We start from the raw sequence: 18,998 nt of genomic DNA on the forward strand, positions 1-18,998 counted from the left end.
ATGAGGCCCCGGGTCTTGTCCCGGCTGGACTGGGGTCCACCGGCGGGGGCGGCTCTCTCCCTGTTCGTTCTTGCGCTTCTGGTAGTGGGACCGGCCAGTACCTACAAGCTGAACGTACCGAAAGTGTTGCTGCCTTTCAGCCGGGACAAGCGCGTCCCCTTCGTGCTGGGCGCTGAGGGCGGTTGCTACACCTGGTGAGGGGAGGGGCCCCGGAGAGTGAGCGGGCGGGTGTGTCACGTGCTAGGGGCGTGGCTAAAAGCGTAACTTGACTAGAAACATGAATGAGTCGAGGAGAGTGGGAAGCAGGATGGGTTGCCAACCTCCAGGTGGAGCCTGGAATTTTTCTCTGACAGTAAATATTAGGCTCTCTGGAGGAAGTGGCAGCTTTGGAGGGTGGACTGTATTGCAACACGCTCTGCAGACCTCCCTTCTCACTCCAAACTTTCCCCTCCTCTGACTTTCTTCCCTCCTGCCCTAAAAATATTCGGGAACTTCCCAAACAGGAGTTGGTAACCCTACTTGACACTTACTGATTTAATAACAGATTTTTGCATGGTGGAAAAAATAATAATAATAAAACATTCAATTTATATACCACCCTTCAGGACAATTTAATGCCGCACTCAGAGTGGTTTACAAAGTGTGTTGTTATCCTCACGACAATCACCCTGTGAGGTGGGTGGGGCTCAGAGAGCTGTAACTGACCGTGGGCTGGCTTCAAGCGGAGGAGTGGGGAATCGAACCCAGTTCTCCAGGCTAATGTCCTGCTGCTCTTAACCACTACACCAATCTGGAAGACAGCAAAGCTGATAAGGCTGTTGATTCAGGACAGAGAGAAGAAAGTTACTTCCTCATGCAACGAGTAATTAATTAACGTTACGTTTTTATCCCATCCTTTCTGCAAGGAGCTCAGGGAGGAATATCATTCTCTCCCCACCCCCCACCCCATCCCATAATGCTCATCCTGCAAAGGAGGTTGAGTGAGAATGCCTGGCCTAAGGTCACCCAGTGAATCACAGTACAGTTGGGATTTGAACCTGGGTGTTCCAGATCCTGGTCTGACACTATAAATAAATAACTACAGTACCACCTTGGTTCACTTGTGGAACTCACTACCACATGATAGTGGTTAAGTAGCCAGCCGAATAGAGGAAAACATTCTCCCCTACTTAGAAGTATCTACCACCCAGCCTGTTAAATACTTTCGGAGATGGTTGGGTGGTGGTTTTTGGAGAAGTCTGCTGTTGTATGTTTTAAATACTTACGTGGTTTTATTGGTTTTAAAGCTGTCTGTATTTTAAATTATTATACCGATTGTAATCCACCCTGAGCTTGCTGATGCGGGGAGGGCGGAATATAAATTTAAATAAATAAATAGCTGGGCTGCAAATCAGCACTCTGCTAGTTTAACTCACACAACTGCCATGAGCTCAGCAGGTAGCCTTGAGTCAGCCACTGCTCTCAGTCCCAGCTCCCCAGCTGTGTTGTGGGGATAATATTAATGCTGACATCACTGCTCTGATTGTGGCACTAATCTGTCCAGAAGGGTGGTATATAAACTTACTGTTATTATAATGATGATGTGTTGATTGCCATTAGTTTTAATGTCTTCAAAAGGCCGTTGGAGGAATTCATGGCAGATGGAAGGTCTGTCACTAGCTGTAATGTCTCTACAGGGAGAGGCAATACACGTCTGAACACGTCTGGCAGGCAACAACAAAGGGAAGCTTGGGCCTTTCTAGTCCTGTTTGTGGGCCTTTGGGGCATCTGATTGGCTGATGTGGGGAACAGGGTACTAGACTAGATGAACTTTGGGTCTGATCTAACAGGCCTCTTTTTACAGTTGAGTAGTGGGGTTGAAAATCAGACACCTTTACCCCAGTTCTCTGCCTTTCTCTGCTCTCTTTCCCGCTGTCAATTAAGGGTTTCTGAATACCTTGCTCTGTTGGCAGCTTCCATTGGGTCACCACTCTGTTGCAACAAAAATAAAAAAATCTTGTGAGGAAAAATAAATTTATCAAGTGTGTTTTTCTGGCTTACTGGAGCCCACTTCAACAGGTGCATATCCTCAGCTAGCGCACTCAGATACGGACCAGTGTGTGACTAGTGCATTAAAAGGCCATGAAAGGCAAGAAGAATAGCTTGTGACCTGCTTGTGCAAAACTCAGTGGCATACAAGATAAACTATGTTATAGCCCTCATGAATGGTTGCAGCGCTTATCTAGTTGCCGATCTAGACCATGCTTCAATAAATCTGTTGCTGTGTTGAGAGACTCTCTCTCTCTCTCATTGTGTGTTTGTTCTGTGGGCAGAATCCATATTTTAAAATAGAGACACATTTTTTGGTTTTTTTTTAAAAATGCAGTTGTTAACACACAACTGTTCTATACACTCCTGTCAGCTGTTCAAAATGAACTTCACCAGCGTACGAACAATCAGGTAGCACATTACATGGAGCGTTAGTATTCAGGTGCATATGTTTCCAATAGCGTTGCCAGCTGGCCTGAAAAGAAACGTCCTGTCTCATTAACAGATGCTTAATCGGATGTTATTTACCTCCATGCCACGAAAAGCTTCACCTGCCCATTTCCACACATTAAGCCTCTATTAAAGGGCCAAAATGTTTTTTCTCCAGGCCTGTGGGCAGCTGTAGTTTTTAAGTATGCATATAGGGACTAGGTGCATCTGGCATCAACCCCAGCACAGAGATCTCTCTCTCTCTACACCTGGAGATAAATGCTGAGTAGGAATTCTGTCCATTTATACTAAAAGTGTAAACGTGGAACATGTGAAGCTACTTCATGCAGAATCAGACCATTGGTCTATCAAGGTGGTATTATCTACTCAGACGGGCAGCGGCTGTCCAGGGTTTCAGGTGGAGCTCTGTCCCGTCACCAACTAGGTGATCCTTTTAACTGGAGATACCAGGCAGATGCTTTCCACTTTTCCAAGCATTACTGACTTTTCCAGAGAATCTTCTCGTGACATGACCAAAGTACGATAGCCTCAGTTTTGTCATTTTAGCTTCTAAGGAGAATTCAGGCTTGATTTGATCTAGTACCCACTTGTTTGTCTTTTTGGATATCCATGGTATCCGCAAAACTCTCCCCCAGCACCACATTTCAAATGAATCAATTTTCTTCCTGTCAGTTTTCTTCACTGTCCAACTTTCACATCCATACATTGTAATGGGGAATACCATAGTTTGGATTATCTTGATCTTGGTTCCCAAGGAGACATCTTTAAGGATCTTACCTAGTTCTCTCACGGCCGCCCTTCCAAGTCTCAACCGTCTTCTGATTTCTTCATTGCAGTCTCTCTTTTGGTTAATGATTGAGCCAAGGAGTACAAAATCTTGAACAATTTCAATTTCTTCATTGTCAACTGTAAAATTTAAAATCAGGTGCATAGACTTAGAAAAATAATATCCCTGTCTTCCTGTTTTGAACCATAAAACAAACACTTCCTTGAGAGGGAGCATGAGTGGAGGAGAGATAGAACTTAATTATTTAGGTGTGGTTTTTTTCACACAGGTAATATGGCTATACTGTACCGAAATGGTTCAGAAAGATGCTTTGGTAAAGGGATAGGGACTGTGGACTACGCTACTGTGTTCTGTTGCTGTGAATATGCTCCTTCCATGTACTTTATGCAACGTTTAACATGTCATGTTAATGCTTACACTTTGTTTCAGTTTTCTGTCATCCAAACCTTATTGCATGGATTGTTGGATGTCCCATCCTGTCGATCTGTTCTGTTTTGTAGGTACTCCACACGCCACGATATAGTCACCATTGAGCCAGTGTATGAGAACAGCACGGTTTGCTCACAGAGAGCGTTGCTGACTACCTGCTCTACCCAGGCGACAAAGTTAGCCAGTGTTGTTATAGCAGAAGAGATAGGTAGGTGGCATAAAGGAGGAGGACATTACAAGGAATTTAATTAGTAACAATGGGAAGGATGTGTGAGTTGGGGGTGGAATCAAGTACAGGAATGAGCTTGATTACACATTGTAAGATACTAGCCTTTGAAGAAGTTTGATTGAAACAGGATTATAATGATATGCTGGCAAAACCCATTGCTTGTCATTATGAAATCTGGCTCTTGATGTTTTGTGACTTATCTGGGCGAGGATCCACTCATCTGGAGGACACACAACTATAGAAAGAGAGAAAACAAAATCACCCAGGCATTCGCCGCCATAATATATATTTACCTTCTTCATTTCTCCATCTTTGAGGGGAAATACGTCCCTTAATGAATAAATTTTCACCAGTTGGACATGTAAATTTCAGAGGACATTTTATCAATGGTCCCATGTGATACTGATGTATGGATTGCTTTGGATTTGTTTATGGATGGCTTTGTATATATTGACTGTTGTATGTTGTAGAGGATATAGGACTGATCTTATATTAGTTAACTACATTTTATAAGCTTGGCATTTTCAGTACAATTGCTCTTTAAAAAATATATTGATTTGTAGTAACTATTGTATTGCTTAATTATCCCTGGGCAGTTTGTTCTTTGAGATAGGAAGAAAGCTGATGAGGCATCTGGGGTTGTATACAACTAGAAGAGGGACTTAAAACACTGATCATATGCAGAGTCCCTTTCTTTTATCTATATATATATATAAAGACAAGTGTCCTGACTGACTCATCAATGCCCAGCCCAAACCCCTGGACCTAGAAACATGAAATTTGGAGAGAACATCGCTTTCATGATGTGAACACCCACTAAGAAGGGATTTTAGGAAATTCGCCCCCTTAGGGGGTAAAATGTGTTTCCCCAAAGGCATACAGCTTCCCTGTGTGGCTGGCAGGCTGCTGCCTCCTCTGCCTCAACCTCTTTCAAAAAACGTTACATACCCATAAGTATTATAACTGGATTTAAAGTAGTTAAATATTGTAGCAAAGCACGGGTATCAAGCTAGTCATTTAATAAGCATAACCAGCTTATTATATCAGTGCTGGTAACTGGCTGAGGAAAGTATTCCACTTAGAGATGTGATCCACCAAACCAAATGCAGCCCACTAGCCACGCATGGTGGCTCTGCAGGATCTCCATATGCCTCCTGTATACTTTGCCCGCCAAAAGAACGAACATATTGAATAGCAGGCGGGCTACAATATGGGGCTGGTGGGGCAACTCATGCTCCGTGCCAAACTTTCTGGGATTCAATCCAGATGTCCCTTCAAGCTTTCTCCCCTCCAACAGATCAGCACTTTGAAAGTCCTAGGAGAGGCATTAGCACCGTAAAAGAGTTTTTTAACAGGGTACTGCTTTAATTTTTTAACAGGGTACTGCTTTAATTGATTAATTACACTGGTTCTTAATTGACTAATTATTAAAAATTCAAAGTAAGCACTGAGTATTTTTTCTTAAAATATTTGTCAACAAAGGCTGTTCCTGTCCTTCGGCACTCAGTAAAAAGTGGGGGGGGGGGGAGTGTAGCAGGACAACAGCAAACCAGTCTCCGTGATTCATAGTCTCAGAATGTGCTTATCACAAATTTCCATTGACTTGTGATTTGCAGTTTCCTTTTTGTTTTCCCCCAAAACCAGCAGGGGAGGAATTTTTTGCTCAGCGTTCAGGAAAGCCACACAGGGCTCACAGGGTGCATTATGTAAAGGACGGGCAAAATACTTTTATTCTCTCTCACTTTCCAGTGACAGGCCACTTGCTCCGTTGCGACATCATCGTGGACCTCATAGACCATGTTGAAATTATCTCCCGAACCCGAGAGATTTATGTTGAAGATTCCCCACTCGAGCTCAGTGTGAGGGCTCTGGATGCTGAAGGTACCAAATCTGGAGCTGCTCATGGTAACATGAAGGTTGCTTCTGAGGAAAGGAGCCCAGTGGTGCTCCACCTTCTATCCCCGCTGTCGTCCGTTGCCCCACCCACCTGGAGACTAGAGGAAAGCTAACATTCTGGAAGGCATTCAGTTGATGTGTTGTGCTCTTAGGCTCCATAAGGCTGCATACATCCCACAGAACTGTTCTAGTGACAGCATTGCCTTTTGCAGGCAAAAAAAGCCTTCCCCTGATGCAAGAGGTTGTTTGAGCCTGTCAATGAAGATCCTCCTCACAAGCCCTGCTCTGTGACCCCACCTGCAGGGACCATAAGCGCTTGCTGGACCAGAGTAGTGGTTCATCTAGTCCAGCACCCTGTTTTATGCAGCAGCCAACTAGTGGTTTGGATGGCCAACCTTTGGGAGATATGCAACCAGAGATGAGGCAGGTGGCTGCCAGAGACGGGGCTTTGTCAGTGGTGGCGCCTTATTTGTGGAGCACCCTTCCCCTCGAAGCTCGCCTGGCACCCACTGTGCTTTCTTTTAGGTGCCAGGCTAAAACATTCCTTTTAACCCAGGCTTTTAACTAGGTATTGATCTTTCAGATCATTTTACACTTTGCTCTAGCCTGTTTTATGAGCCTTTTTTTAAGCAATTGTTTTATGCTGAACTTGCATGCTGCCTTGGCTTTTTGATGCTGTTTTTCATGCGGTTTTGATGGTTTGTTAATTTTTAATTAATGTTACCTGTTAGTGTCTTTCTTATATGAACAGCCATTAGTCATATACAGAAAACAGAAATATATATATATATATAGAGAGAGAGTGCCTGATAGAACAACACAACGCATAGCTCTCCGTGCTGTTTGCTAAGAGAAATAGTGCGGGAGGCCTGTTACCTTTGTGCCCAGGATGCTGTTTCTAGCAGATTATCACTAGTCACAGTTTGACACAGGGTGCTGGACCCGATGGACCTTTAATTGAATCTAACGGGGCCTTTCTTAGGTTTTTCTTACATTCCTAAATTATTCCGACAGTCACAGGTTACCCAATCTCCAGCGCTTATTGTGTTATAGTTCTCTTTTAACTTATGCGGCCAGTAGTGGTGTCTGTTTATTCATGTACTTGATGTGCCAGGCCTTAGCCAGGTATTTTAATTGTCTTGAAACGTTATTAAGTCCTTCCTTTTCTTGCTGACATTAACTTGGGTTGCCATGAGAAGGTTCTGTACCAACAGATGATGTTCTTTGTTCTCGAGATCTGAAAAGATCCTCAGTTTAACAGCAGAAATGGACTCCCCAGACCCATTAATCAAAAAATACTCTATTTTCCAGTAAGGAACAAGCTCAGTACAGTATCACCAAATATGTAAACAGCCAAGGTTTGATCCCATGTATTCGTTCCACCAACGGCAGCCCTTTCCCCTCGTGCAGTGAGTTGTTCCCAGCCCCATCAGGGACCAGAGTGCTGAGGGAAGGGCTGCCATTGGCAAAACGGTTCCATGATTTCCAACTGTTGATATTGTTGTTACTGTATCTCCAAGAGGTATCACTTGTAGGAAGGAGTGCAGTGTTGCTTTATGCTAGTACAGACATCTGGACTTCAGAAGACGGCAGTAGAAGTCAGTAAGGCCAGGATAGGGCACTTCCTGTACCTTTCCTTCAATCCACGCTGCTGCTATCGTTTTGTTACACAGATTGCTACTCTTAGGACGTCCTTCCTTCCTGCTACCTCACCTCTCTCTGTCCACCAAGAGGGCTGGATGTCCTCCCTACAGCCGCTCTCCATCCTAGCTTAAATAGATAGCTAGAAACCTTTACCTTGTCTTTCCTGCCTAGTATGGAGTATTCTTATGATAAAGCATTTCTGTTCCTTCTTTAAAGTCAGAACCCTCAGGGTCTCATTATACATGAGCTAAAATGCAGGTTTCGTTGGGGAAAACGCCAGCTCAGCTTGAGTTTAACATGTGACTGGATCAGATGGAACTTTAGTTGAATCCAACTTACCTTTAAAACAGAGTGTGTGGAGGGTGGAAATATTTTCCCTGCGTGCACCGAGGCAGGAAGAGTGTTTTCATTTCCTCCTTTCCACCCTGCATACTTTAACTAGCAGAGAAAGGCCATGAGGGAGGGGTACTATTTGTCTTACTGCCAGTTCCGTCTGCCCAAGATGTGCCTGTTCTTTTCATCGCTCTTGGGAAGACTCTCAGAACTTGCTGTAAGACAAACAGCCCTTCCCTCACAGCCCTTCTCTGCTAGTTAAAGTGCTCAGAGAGGGAAGGAGGGAGGGAATGAAAATGCTCCTTCAGCCTCCGCACACTCATGGGAGCTGATTTGCACCCTCCCCTCAATGTTTTAAAGGTAAGCTTTAGGTCACAGGTTAAATTTGAGTTGAGGTTTCCCCTAATAAAACTCACATTTAGCATATGTGTAAAGAGCCCCTCCACGAGAACTTCTTCCTAAAAGCAGCCGGAGCATAACTCTGTAGCACAAACCCCAGCTCTGCTTTCATTACACACGTAATGTATTTTACCAATCATACTTTTCAAATACTCAGCTTAAGCCGGTGATTATTTGAGGTTCCATCTACAGGGAACACATTCAGTAGTTTGGAAGGGATGGAATTTGAGTGGAGCATCGCCAAAGACGACGAGATGGAAAACTTGGAGCTGTCCAGCAAGATTAGGTAAAAAGAGCCCGGACAAACAATATTGGGGGGGGGAAGATACAGATTATGATCCACTGGGGGCGAGGGCTGGGTTCATGCCATCTCCTTGATTCCTTGAGCAACCCCCGGCAGCTCTTTCACTCTGTTCCTCAGCTAGGCAATGTTACTATGATTCATTATTAATTTAACACCACCAAGTACACAGTGCTTGGCAGAGTACAAGGAGGTTGGTCGTTGCCCCAAGGATCTTACAGTCTCAGATTTGACGTAAGAAAGATAGAGGTGGGGATAAGGAGGAGACGAATGTGCCTTCCTAGAGTTAATTTTAGTAGGAACGGGCTATGGGGTGGTGCTTAAAGGCTTTGCAGGAAAGTCGGGTGCGAGTGAAGTGCTGTTGCAGACAGGTGTTCTGGGAAGCACTTTCAGGCACAAAAGGCCGCAAGAGAGAAAGGGCAGTGCTGTTTGAGCAGGCTAGGAGACCTTTGGAGACCAGACTTACTTCATTGGATATCTCTGTGCATGCTGTCCTGCGTCTTAATGCTTCTGAAGGAGGAGGTGGTTGATTCATCCCTTATGAACCCGTCTTCTATGCTTCTGTCTGCCATTTACCTGGCTAAGCAGTGGGAATAAGCTGTCTTAACCTCACAGGTTTTTTTGTGAGGTGAATCATTTTGCAGATTTCAAAGTGTGTACTCTACAGGGAGTTTTGATTTATTTCATTTTTGTCCCCTTCATACAAGGTTCTTTGGGTAGGGTAAGAACGCGCTGTATCCTGTAGTGAGGAAATTAAGAGTTCAGTGCTGGGAAGGAAGCAGCAGGTATATCTGTGTTAAAAACACTGGAGGGTTATTGTTTGGTGAAGGCACTAGAAATTCCTGTCTGAAGTCTCTAGCTCCGTGAAGAGAGAGAATTACTGTTAAAACTGAAGTGCTAGGTGTGCCTGATGATTTTCTTTTTGGGCAAAATTGGAAATGTTTCACTAGCTCCATCAGAGAAAAGAGTGCTGAGTGACTTTGAGCTACTAAGGCAGTGATGACTACTGAATGGCTTTGAGGTAGAACACCTCCATAGGCCTTTCAGCACAGAAGTGGCTTTATCATTTGTTTCCATGGCCACAGCCATTGAGCCCGAGAGACCTAGTGCATTCCTGAGTCAGGGTCTGGCTAGCTGTTCTGTGGGGACCCCTGGCTGTTGCCAACCTGCATCTCCGGGTTAATGGGTTGGATAGAAGGCATTCATGGTGGCAGATCATTCCCCACCTTTCTTTTTACACAGCAGCCACCTGCAACCTACAAAAAAGACATTGGCATGAGGTCACAGAGTTCTGTGCACAAACAGCTCCCAGGAGCAGAGGGCTAAAGTGAGGAAACGGGGGGGGGGATCATCCCCACTCACTCTTGAACCACCTTAAAAGGTTGGCAGAGGAAGAATGGTTGAGGAAGAGCTTTTGGGGGTTCAATAGCCCCTTCCCCTCCCCTCCCCTCCCCTCCCCAGATAGCTTTTTGTCCACAGTAGCCTCTTGAATCCCATCCATGCCTTTGGGGAAGTCACAGAGAGCTGCTGTGGGAAGAGGTAGGTGTGGAAAGAGCCATGACTGCCTTCCATGTGCACAGCCATAGGATCTAATCTGATGTCTGGTAAAAGAAACGAGTGATATGATGTCATGGCGTTTGAGCTGCAAAAGTGAATTGGAAGGTGGGCAGAGACAGAGTAAACATCAGGATGGCTTATCATGTGTTGCTTTTCTGGACATTTCTAGGGAGAGGTGTGGGAGAGGGAAGAGTTGGTATTGCGTCCCCTGTACCTAGTTAGGTCCTCACAGGGTCCTGAATTCAGGCCTGATCTCTCATTTTAGTAAATTTTTTTGTCCCTGTCCCACACAATCTCGTATTTGAATTTTGTTGTTGAACTCCAAATACACCTTTAATCCAGTAACTCCATGTGGTGAAAGGATCATGAAGACCTTTGCTCTCTCTGTAAAAGTCTAGTCTGGTCTCTTTAGGATTTTAAAATATTCCGAAGCAGAATATTCTCCGCCGGACTACATTGTTGAGATGGAAAGAGAGGAGAAACAAGGAGACAGGATTCTAGTCTCAGGAATCAAAACAGGGGCGGCGGTCATAAAAGTCCGAATACAGGAGCCTGCTTACAAGGTGGGTTCTCATAGTGCCTACAGAAGGATACTGGTACTCAAACGGCAGCTCAAGGTGAGGCCTAAGAAGGCTAGAGACAGTGAATCCTTTTTAAGGATTAACAAAAACTGCTTGGGCTGTAACCTGCCACTTTCCCCAGCTAAGCACAGAACTTCCCTCCCGTAAAAAGAGCCTTTAACGTCAGGGAGGAGAGGGGATGACTTTGATCAGTCCATATTGTGCTTGGAAAGAATAAAATAATTCTGATAAGTGAAATTGCTGTAAACGAAAATGATCAAAATATCTCCCCCCGTCCCCTTTGTGTGCTTGTCTCTGTTTGCTGAGTGTTAATAACGCTGATCTCATTGTTCTCAGAAAGTAGCGGCTGCGCTTGTGCGCCTGTTGGTCCTAGAGAACATCTTCTTAATACCCTCCTATGACATCTCCCTGCTGGTTGGAGCCTTCATTAAGTACAAAGTTGGCAAAATAGTTCAAGGGAAGATCACAGGTACGTTCTTCACTCGCTTCTGTGCTTTCTCGTTTATGTGGACAATCCATTCCAAGCTGTGTTTACAGTGCAGTCCCAAGCAGAGTTGCCCTCTTCTAAGCCCATTGAGTTCAGTGGACGTGAAAGGGTGCATGCCTGTTTAGGATTGCATGGTTAGTCTGTATAATACCCTTCGGCGGTGGTATTCCACCTTTCTAGACCCAGGACCCGCTGAGCAAGAGAGCTACTGAGCTGACATCAGAATCAAGTGACAGGAAGAAAGGACGGCGTTATGACCTCCTTGGGGGTCAAGCCCAGGACAGTGAGCAGCCGACCAAGAGAGCCAGGGGTAGGGAAACTCAAGCAGAGCACCAAGAGGTCTTTCACTGTGCGGAACAACTCAGGGGTTAGATCCATGGAGGGATCCTCTCTACCGTCAAGCGGCCTTGCATCTCCATCCTGCTGCTCTGATAAGTGTTTGTGTGCAAAGAGAGGCAGGAGGTGTGGCACTCTTTCTCTGCATGTGTAATAGAGACAGGGACCTTCCAGAAAGCAGCAAGAAATGGCGGCTCTGTAAGACTCACAATTCACCAAGTAGGACTCTCCAACCCACCTCGAGGTCCCCAATCCATGAAGACCGCTGCCCTAGAGAGAGCCTCCTCCTGTATGCATCTCCCCTTTCAGAAAGGTTGTCCGGGGACGATGTGCCTCAGTCCACATCCCTTTCCCTCTTACTGCATGTAGAGCTGAGCAGCTGCTCTGTTGGGTATCTGAGTTGGTGCTTTGTTCTGTTCTGTGGAACTCCCTTCCACAGGAAATTTGTTTGGTTCCCTTCCTACACCATTCCTTTGTTTTCAGAGGTGGGTTTTTAAAATATATTTCCTTTTTAAGCACACATACACATTTGTGTCCTGCACTTAGCACAGTATCTACCAAAGCAGTTATTGGTCTGTACAATTAAACTAGCAGAGTAAATGGTGTTTTAAAAGGCAGTAAAACCGACGACGAAAACAATAAAAGCAGCCAATATTTGGTAGAAACGTCAATGAAACCTTATAACCATCACAGAAGAAACAGAATTAGCTGGTGGAGTTAGGAGAGAAGCTTCATTAAAAAGTTGGGTGGGGGGAGAAAAATATCTACCCAGCACCAAAAATGTAGCAAGGCTGGTGCGAGGCAGGCGGTTCTGGGGAAGAAGCGCCAAAGCTGAGGACCACAGAAAAGGCCCTGTCTTTGGTGGCCTCCCTCAGACGGTTGAGCCATACAGAACACAGTTTATGCTGATTGCTTTTACTGATGGGCATGGGTTATTGTATATAGGAGCAGGTGGACCAAAGGTCTCACTGGTGCTAGCTGGTTTTTTGTGGTGGTGTTGTATGGGCTGAAAACCCAGTAGAATTTTGTGTACGTTGACTTGGCACTGGCAGTAAGTTCTGCTGAGTCGTGTGGGACTTGGTCCCAAATCAGCATGCGTCGGATGACAGCCTTGAGCTGGTCTGTTTATAAACTATGTTTTAAAATGACCACTTCCCTCCATCCCAAAGGTCCAGGGTGCTGCTGGGGAGGGAGTGATGGGTTGCAGCTGTAGTCTGCATCTTGTGCTCCACCGGGGCTTGGGGCAGGACTAGGTTGTTGTGGGGGGCATACTTGGCCTGTCCCATTGTATGGGCACCTGTAGGTTATCCAATGGTTGATGGTGTAACTTGCCATCAGTTTTTGAGGGGGCATTGCCTGGGTGGGTTGGCCTAGGCAGCTGACTTCCGTGTCTCTGGGCACGCTCCTTTCCCCATGGGCACAGTAGCTTCTGCCAGCATTACTTGATGACATTGCTATGCTGGCATCTGGCTGGGGCCACAGCTCTGCCAGTGCACTCCGCGTTTCAGACATAAACCAGCTGAGCACCTTGTCACCTCCCTGCGCACTCTCCCCGATTCTGCTGTTTGTTTCCTTTTAGTTTTAGAATGCGATTGTATCAGTTTCCACAGCGACTATAAGCCAGTTTGTCGGCACCTCAGCGCCAAAAAAATCTATAGGAATATTTTGATAAATGATAACGCTGAGGGAGATGCTAGGCCATGGCTCCAGTGCTCTTCTTCCAAGAGACTGGACTTCTAAGGCCCCGTAAGGGAAATGCTTGTCATAGGAGCTCTGGTGGTTAAGAATCAATTTGAGGTTGTCCAATTGCTTTCTCTGGCAGAGGTGGAACTACCTTTGGAGCACTACGAACTCCAGCTGCAGGATGAAGCTAAGGTACCTGGAGGATCAGACCTCCTCCCCGTCGCCAAACTGGATGTGAACACAGCCACCGTCACTGCCATGCAGCTGGGACAGGTTACCCTTGTCTTTGTCCATAAAAGTATCCTTATAAGCTCATTCTGGGTACTTCACCATCCTTGTCCCACCAGAAAGGCCAGAGAGTTCCAGTTCCCCTTTCTTTTCTATTCTCTCATTTTACTACGAGTCTGAATTCCTTAAGAGAGAAAATAAGACATCCACATGCGAGCTTCCTCTGGACTTCCTAATTGCAGCATATATGTTGTAGAGCCTGGATTTCTAGGTAATTTATCCCGCCCCCAGTTACTACACACACAGCTTGATTATATACTTGTCTGTTTACCTAAGGAGAGGGTGATGTGGGTATCGGTGTAAGAGCCAAGCTACAAGTGACGCCTGACACAGGTTGGACACTTGTAAGCTTCCCTCAAGTTTTGATGGGAAATGTAGGCATCCTGGTCTTGCAGCTGTAATGGAGAGCCAAGCTGTAAAACCAGGACACCTACATTTCCCATCAAAACTTGAGGGAAGCTGACAAGTGTCCAACCCGTGTCAGGCGTCACTTGTAGCTTGGCTCTAAGTTTGGCTCTTTCTTGCAGAGTGGGGGGGGGGCAGAGATGGAAAATGTTCAGGAAACTGCAGTGCAGTGATTGAGGCATGCAACTGTAGCTCTCTGAATAACCATTGGGTTGTAAGGTTCAAATCCTATGTTATCACTAGCTCACAAGAATCTGGGTTCTGTGGCCAAAAAAAAAGCCCTGGAGGGAGTCATACCTCATTAGCAAAGCTCATATAATCTGTCCCAGCTGTTTATTGTACTGATTTACACTATATAATGTGCCTTGTGTCTCAGTGAGAAAGATGGACTGTAGATAAACAAACAAACAAACAAACAAACAAACAAACAAACAAATAACTATTTTACATACAGAAAGTAGCAGGTTCTGTCATCGGCATCCCATTTAAAGGATCTTTGAAAGCTGAGCTAGGAAAAGCCCAGGACCCTAAGCTGCCATGCACAGGATACAGTATTGGTCTAGATGGATCAATAGTCTGACTTGATTGGGTGATTTACATGGTTTATAGTCCGCCTTTCTCACTGAGACTCAAGGCAGATTACACAGTGTGAATCAGTGCAATCAGTAGCTGGGACAGCCAATAAACAATGCAATAGGGTTTGGATTGCAGAAATGTGAAAACAAGCAGAAATCTGATACAGAGTAGAAACAATGCATATAAGCAGGGCTCATTTGGAGGGGGAACGCACCAGAACACCGTTCCAGTAGTTCCCCCAACGGTCAAGTGGCCCCGCCCACCTGACTTTGAAAAACGTTGGGCCGTTTAAGCCTCAATTGGGGCCGAAATGGCCTGGATTGGGTCGGTACCAGGAGGGGGAAGCCTCCTCCACTCAGCACCGACCAAGTCCGGGCCATTTCGGCCCCGATTCCAGCCCAAACGGGCCCAAAATGGCCATTTTTGGCCCATTTCTGCCAGGATCGGGGCCGAAACCATCTGGATCGGGTCGGCGCTGGGTGGGGAAAGCCTTCCCCACCTGGCACCAACCTGTTCTCAGCCGTTTAGGCCCCGATCCGGGCCGAAACAGGCCAAGAATGGCCATTTACAGCCGTTTTAGGCCCATTTCAGCCTGGATTGGGCAAAACCATCCCGATTGGATTGGTGTTGGGTGGGGAGAGCCTCCCCTGCCTGGCATTTCAGCCATTTCAGCCCCAGTCCGGGCCCAATATGGCCATTTTGGCCCCCTTTTCCACTGGGATCGGGGCCTAAACGGTCGGGATTGGGTTGGTGCCGAAGAGGGGAACCCTTCCCTGCATGGCACTGACTTGGTCTGGGCAGTTTCAGCCCCAATCTGGGCCCAAAATGGCCATTTTTGGCCCTTTTGGCCCCCTTTTTCACTGGGATCAGGGCCCAAACCGCCAGGATTGGGTCGGTGCCTGGCAAGGAACCCCTACCTTGACTGGCACTGACCCAATCTGGACCATTTTGGGCCTCCTCCAGGCGAAAACATGCCCAAAATGGTCATTTTGAGCCATTTGGGGCCTCTTTCAGCCTGGATTGGGGCCGAAACAGCCCTAATCGGGCCACTGCCAGGTGGGGGAACACTCCCCCCTCTGGCAGCAGCTGAATCCCGGCCATTTCAGCCTGGTTAAGGGGCGTGGCATATGCTAATGGGTTATGCTAATGAGTTCCTGCAGCTCTTTTTCTATGAAATAACCCCTGCATATAAGGCAGTATCATATGTTTGTTGTTGGCTGCTGCCTAGCACATTTGTGTACATCAGTGTAGATGTATGCATGTATGTTAATGAACACATCTGTGTGCCTCTTCGATTAACACCAGTTTTTCTGGAATACGTATGGAGCAGCTTGAATGAACTAGATGCTGATCTCATACTAAGGGGGAGTAGAACAATTGCTGCATCCTTAGCCATTCCAGGAATCATGTTTCTATTATTATAATGCATTGTATTTGTTGCAAAATTAGTAGTGTGTGCTATCAGCAGTGGAACTGTCTGTGAGACAGTTTCCTGGAGCTGAGGAAGCCTCAAAAGAGGGGCAAGCGAATAACTGAGTGATCCTCAGACAATTTAATAATAACAACAACAGTGTGCTTATATACCACCCTTCTGGACGGATTAGTGCCCACTCAGAGTGGTGAACAAAGTCAGTGTTATTATCATCCCCATAATACAGGTGGGGATTTGACGTTGAGAGGAGTGGTTTACCCAAGGCCACCTGCAGAGCTTATGGTGGTAGTTGGAGTAGAACCACCAGAGTTGCTGGTTCACAGCCCAACCGCTTAACAACTATGCTGCAGCAACAGTTGGTCGTCACTTCTCACGAAGCAAATATTACCATGGACGTGGATAACCTCTAGTGAGCTCAGTGCTAGATGCCGTGGGTGTTAATTATGAAAAATCATCCTACAATAGATTGTTTAATATATTGGGAATTTTTTTTTTGTTTGGCTTTCTTTGTACTGTTGCTTTCAGGTTTTACTGTGCAGCCCGGAAACCGGTGGATCTTAGAAGTGAAGCGAGCATACACCATCACGGTTGACGTGTATGATAAATCAAGCTCTAAGATCTACCCCTCTGATGTGAGTGGATGTCAGTGGCGAGACAGTTGAGAGGCACCTACAGACAAAAATTAACTGGCAGTGCAATCGTCTGCACTAAGGGCCAAGCGAGAAGTGACGAATTACACTTGAATGGCGAGTGAACAGACTCACATGTATTCCTCCCTGTTCACTGGCACTCCACTTGTGCTCCATTTGCACAATGAACAGGGAGGAATACATGTGAGTCTGTTCACTTGCCATTCAAGTGGAATTCGTCACTTCTAGCTTGGCCCTGGGGGTGGGGAGTGGCTCCATCTTTCTCAGTTGCAGCAGTTGGAGCGTTGGCGGGAGTCGGGCCTTCGGCCTTTCTCCTGTGGTGGTTTTGAGGCATTGGGCCAGATCCCAACAGGGTGAGTGGGCCTTCGGGACTGTTCACCCTGACGGATCAGAAGCAATGGTCACCTGGCAGGGCCAGCGACGGAACAATGTGTGCCGAGGTGTACCAGTAGGAGGCTGGTGGGAGATGTATTGGTTGGTAGCCTGGCCCTCTGATGCCAAAGTCAGTCCTGTGCTTATTACTAGTGTGTTCAAAAGGACTTAACTTCTAGGTAGATGCATATCAGATTTCAGCCTGAGCCACTTTGTAGAAGAAACTAAGGAATTTCCCCTTGCCTGAGCTTCCTTGTTGCAAAATGAAAGGGCCCCATCATTGGACGTATGCTCTCTGGAGTCTGAAACAGTATTTTGACCCTTAAAGCTTCCCTGTGAATTTAGGGCCAAAATTAGATTTACAAATTTTGGCAAATTGGGTCTGGGCAACCCAGACCTGACTCGCTTTCCCCACAGTTGCACAGGAGCTGCAGGAAAATGAATTATTCAAGCGCACAGGGTCTGGGGAAACCAAACAACTCATCAGAATACATAATGTGTAGTTTGGCCCTGAGAGCCAAGCTGCCTGACCACAGGGAAGAAATCCACCATGGTCAGCTCATCTCTGGCCTTTTTGCTGTGCCTCTGACAAAGTGATTCAGCAACTGCCAAGCTGTTTCTTTCTCCAACCATGTAATTTTTCTCAATTTTTGCAGAATCTCAGAATAACGCACCAGTTTCCTGTGGAATATTTTGAGGAGGTCACGTCTTCGGTGAATGGTACCTACCACATAGTTCAGATTCTGAAAGATGGTATCAGCATAATAAAAGCCACTCTGGTTTCTGTTCTTCTTCAGGTAAAGAAAAAAAATGGCCCTGAACAGAAAAAAGAAGGAATTTCCTCCTTGTCTGGACAGAAAAATGACAGCCAAAAAAAAAAAAAAGTGCCTGCTGGGACCTGGAATGTGATCTGCTTGCCCAGCCCTGCAGGCTGTGCTATTTCTTTCCCTGATTATGCAAGGCATTTTTTTTAAAAAAGGGCTCTCCTCTGAATATTCAGGTCATTCTTTCATTGTTCTTCTGATTCAGAGTGGCGTGGAAGACTTCTTACTGGCCCCAATCAGCCATGAACAAGAAGTGAAGATTTATCTTCCCATCAAGCTGACACCATCCTTCTTGGCCTTCCCACACCATCCTCTGGATGTTTTGTATCGATACAGAGTGCAGGTGAAGTTGACCAAGGCATGGAGAAACTCTTGTAGGAATGCCCTGTATTTGGGGCCCAACTAGACATTACGGTATCCACAGGTCTGACCCATGGACTACAATGCCATTTGAGAGCTGAACTCAGGCCATTTAAAAATTAAGCAAGGGCCCAATCCTGATCAGCTTGCAGCACGGCAGGGCCAGGCAATCTTGTCTCTCTGCCCCCTTCCCTACTGACAGGATGGCTGCCTCCCTTTCTTGTAATACTAAGCGCTGATCACAGCCACTTCAGCAATTAGGTGGGACATGTTCCCTTTTGTTTGTGAGACTGAAATCTTTCCCTTGCCCACAGACGCTTGGCTTTCCAATCCCCCGGGTTAATTCTGGGGTGTACCCACGCCAGTCATGACTTCCAGACACAGTTTAAATAAAAGTTAAGGGAGTGTTTGCAAAAGGCATAAAGCGCTGTTACACAGGCAACAGCCATTAAAATAAGAAAACCTTCCTGTTGCTACATAAAATCTGCCTATCTAAAAATCTGAGAGCTAGCTACCTAAGCATCTCTGTTTGGCATCCACTTGTTGCTTATCTCAACCATCCATCAGAATGCGAGCCCTCTCCCATGCCTAGATGGTTCAGCATAGGAACGTGCTGAGGTGATGAATAGCATGCAGCTTTCTGCTTCCCTCTGGCGTACTTGCATCACGGTCTGAGTTTGATCAAAGAAGGCTAGCTCAGAGAGGAAAGGAATGGGAGCTGGTTGAGCTGAGAAGCCAACTTTTTCAGGACTCAGTGCATCACCCAGCAACTCAAGAGCCAATCAGGACTAAGCTGTTTATTGTGTGAAAACCTAGGGAGTGAACATAGAGGCTCTCCAAGAACAGCCTCCCAAGGTCGAATCTCTGGGGAACTCAGAGACTGCTCCACCGGTGTTATTAATCAGCCCAGCCAGCACTTATCTGACTAGGCCAGAGCCTGAAAACATTTAC

The 18,998-nt window shown here is 46.1% G+C and overlaps 1 protein-coding gene across 1 annotated transcript in view; it reads left to right on the forward strand.

Moving 5' to 3' along the window:
• Nucleotides 1–18,998, forward strand: part of NUP210L (nucleoporin 210 like) — a 48,790-nt gene continuing 29,792 nt past the window's right edge. Inside the window, exons 1-11 of the mRNA XM_054973307.1 lie at nucleotides 1–194; nucleotides 3,766–3,902; nucleotides 5,673–5,804; nucleotides 8,388–8,481; nucleotides 10,466–10,616; nucleotides 10,971–11,103; nucleotides 13,280–13,438; nucleotides 13,571–13,639; nucleotides 16,367–16,473; nucleotides 17,520–17,660; nucleotides 17,893–18,030. Coding sequence (XP_054829282.1) covers nucleotides 1–194; nucleotides 3,766–3,902; nucleotides 5,673–5,804; nucleotides 8,388–8,481; nucleotides 10,466–10,616; nucleotides 10,971–11,103; nucleotides 13,280–13,438; nucleotides 13,571–13,639; nucleotides 16,367–16,473; nucleotides 17,520–17,660; nucleotides 17,893–18,030 — 1,455 coding nt within the window. The remainder of the gene's footprint in view (nucleotides 195–3,765; nucleotides 3,903–5,672; nucleotides 5,805–8,387; nucleotides 8,482–10,465; nucleotides 10,617–10,970; nucleotides 11,104–13,279; nucleotides 13,439–13,570; nucleotides 13,640–16,366; nucleotides 16,474–17,519; nucleotides 17,661–17,892; nucleotides 18,031–18,998) is intronic.

This window comes from Eublepharis macularius, chromosome 1 (genome assembly GCF_028583425.1).
Source record: "Eublepharis macularius isolate TG4126 chromosome 1, MPM_Emac_v1.0, whole genome shotgun sequence".
NCBI lineage: Eukaryota > Metazoa > Chordata > Lepidosauria > Squamata > Eublepharidae > Eublepharis > Eublepharis macularius.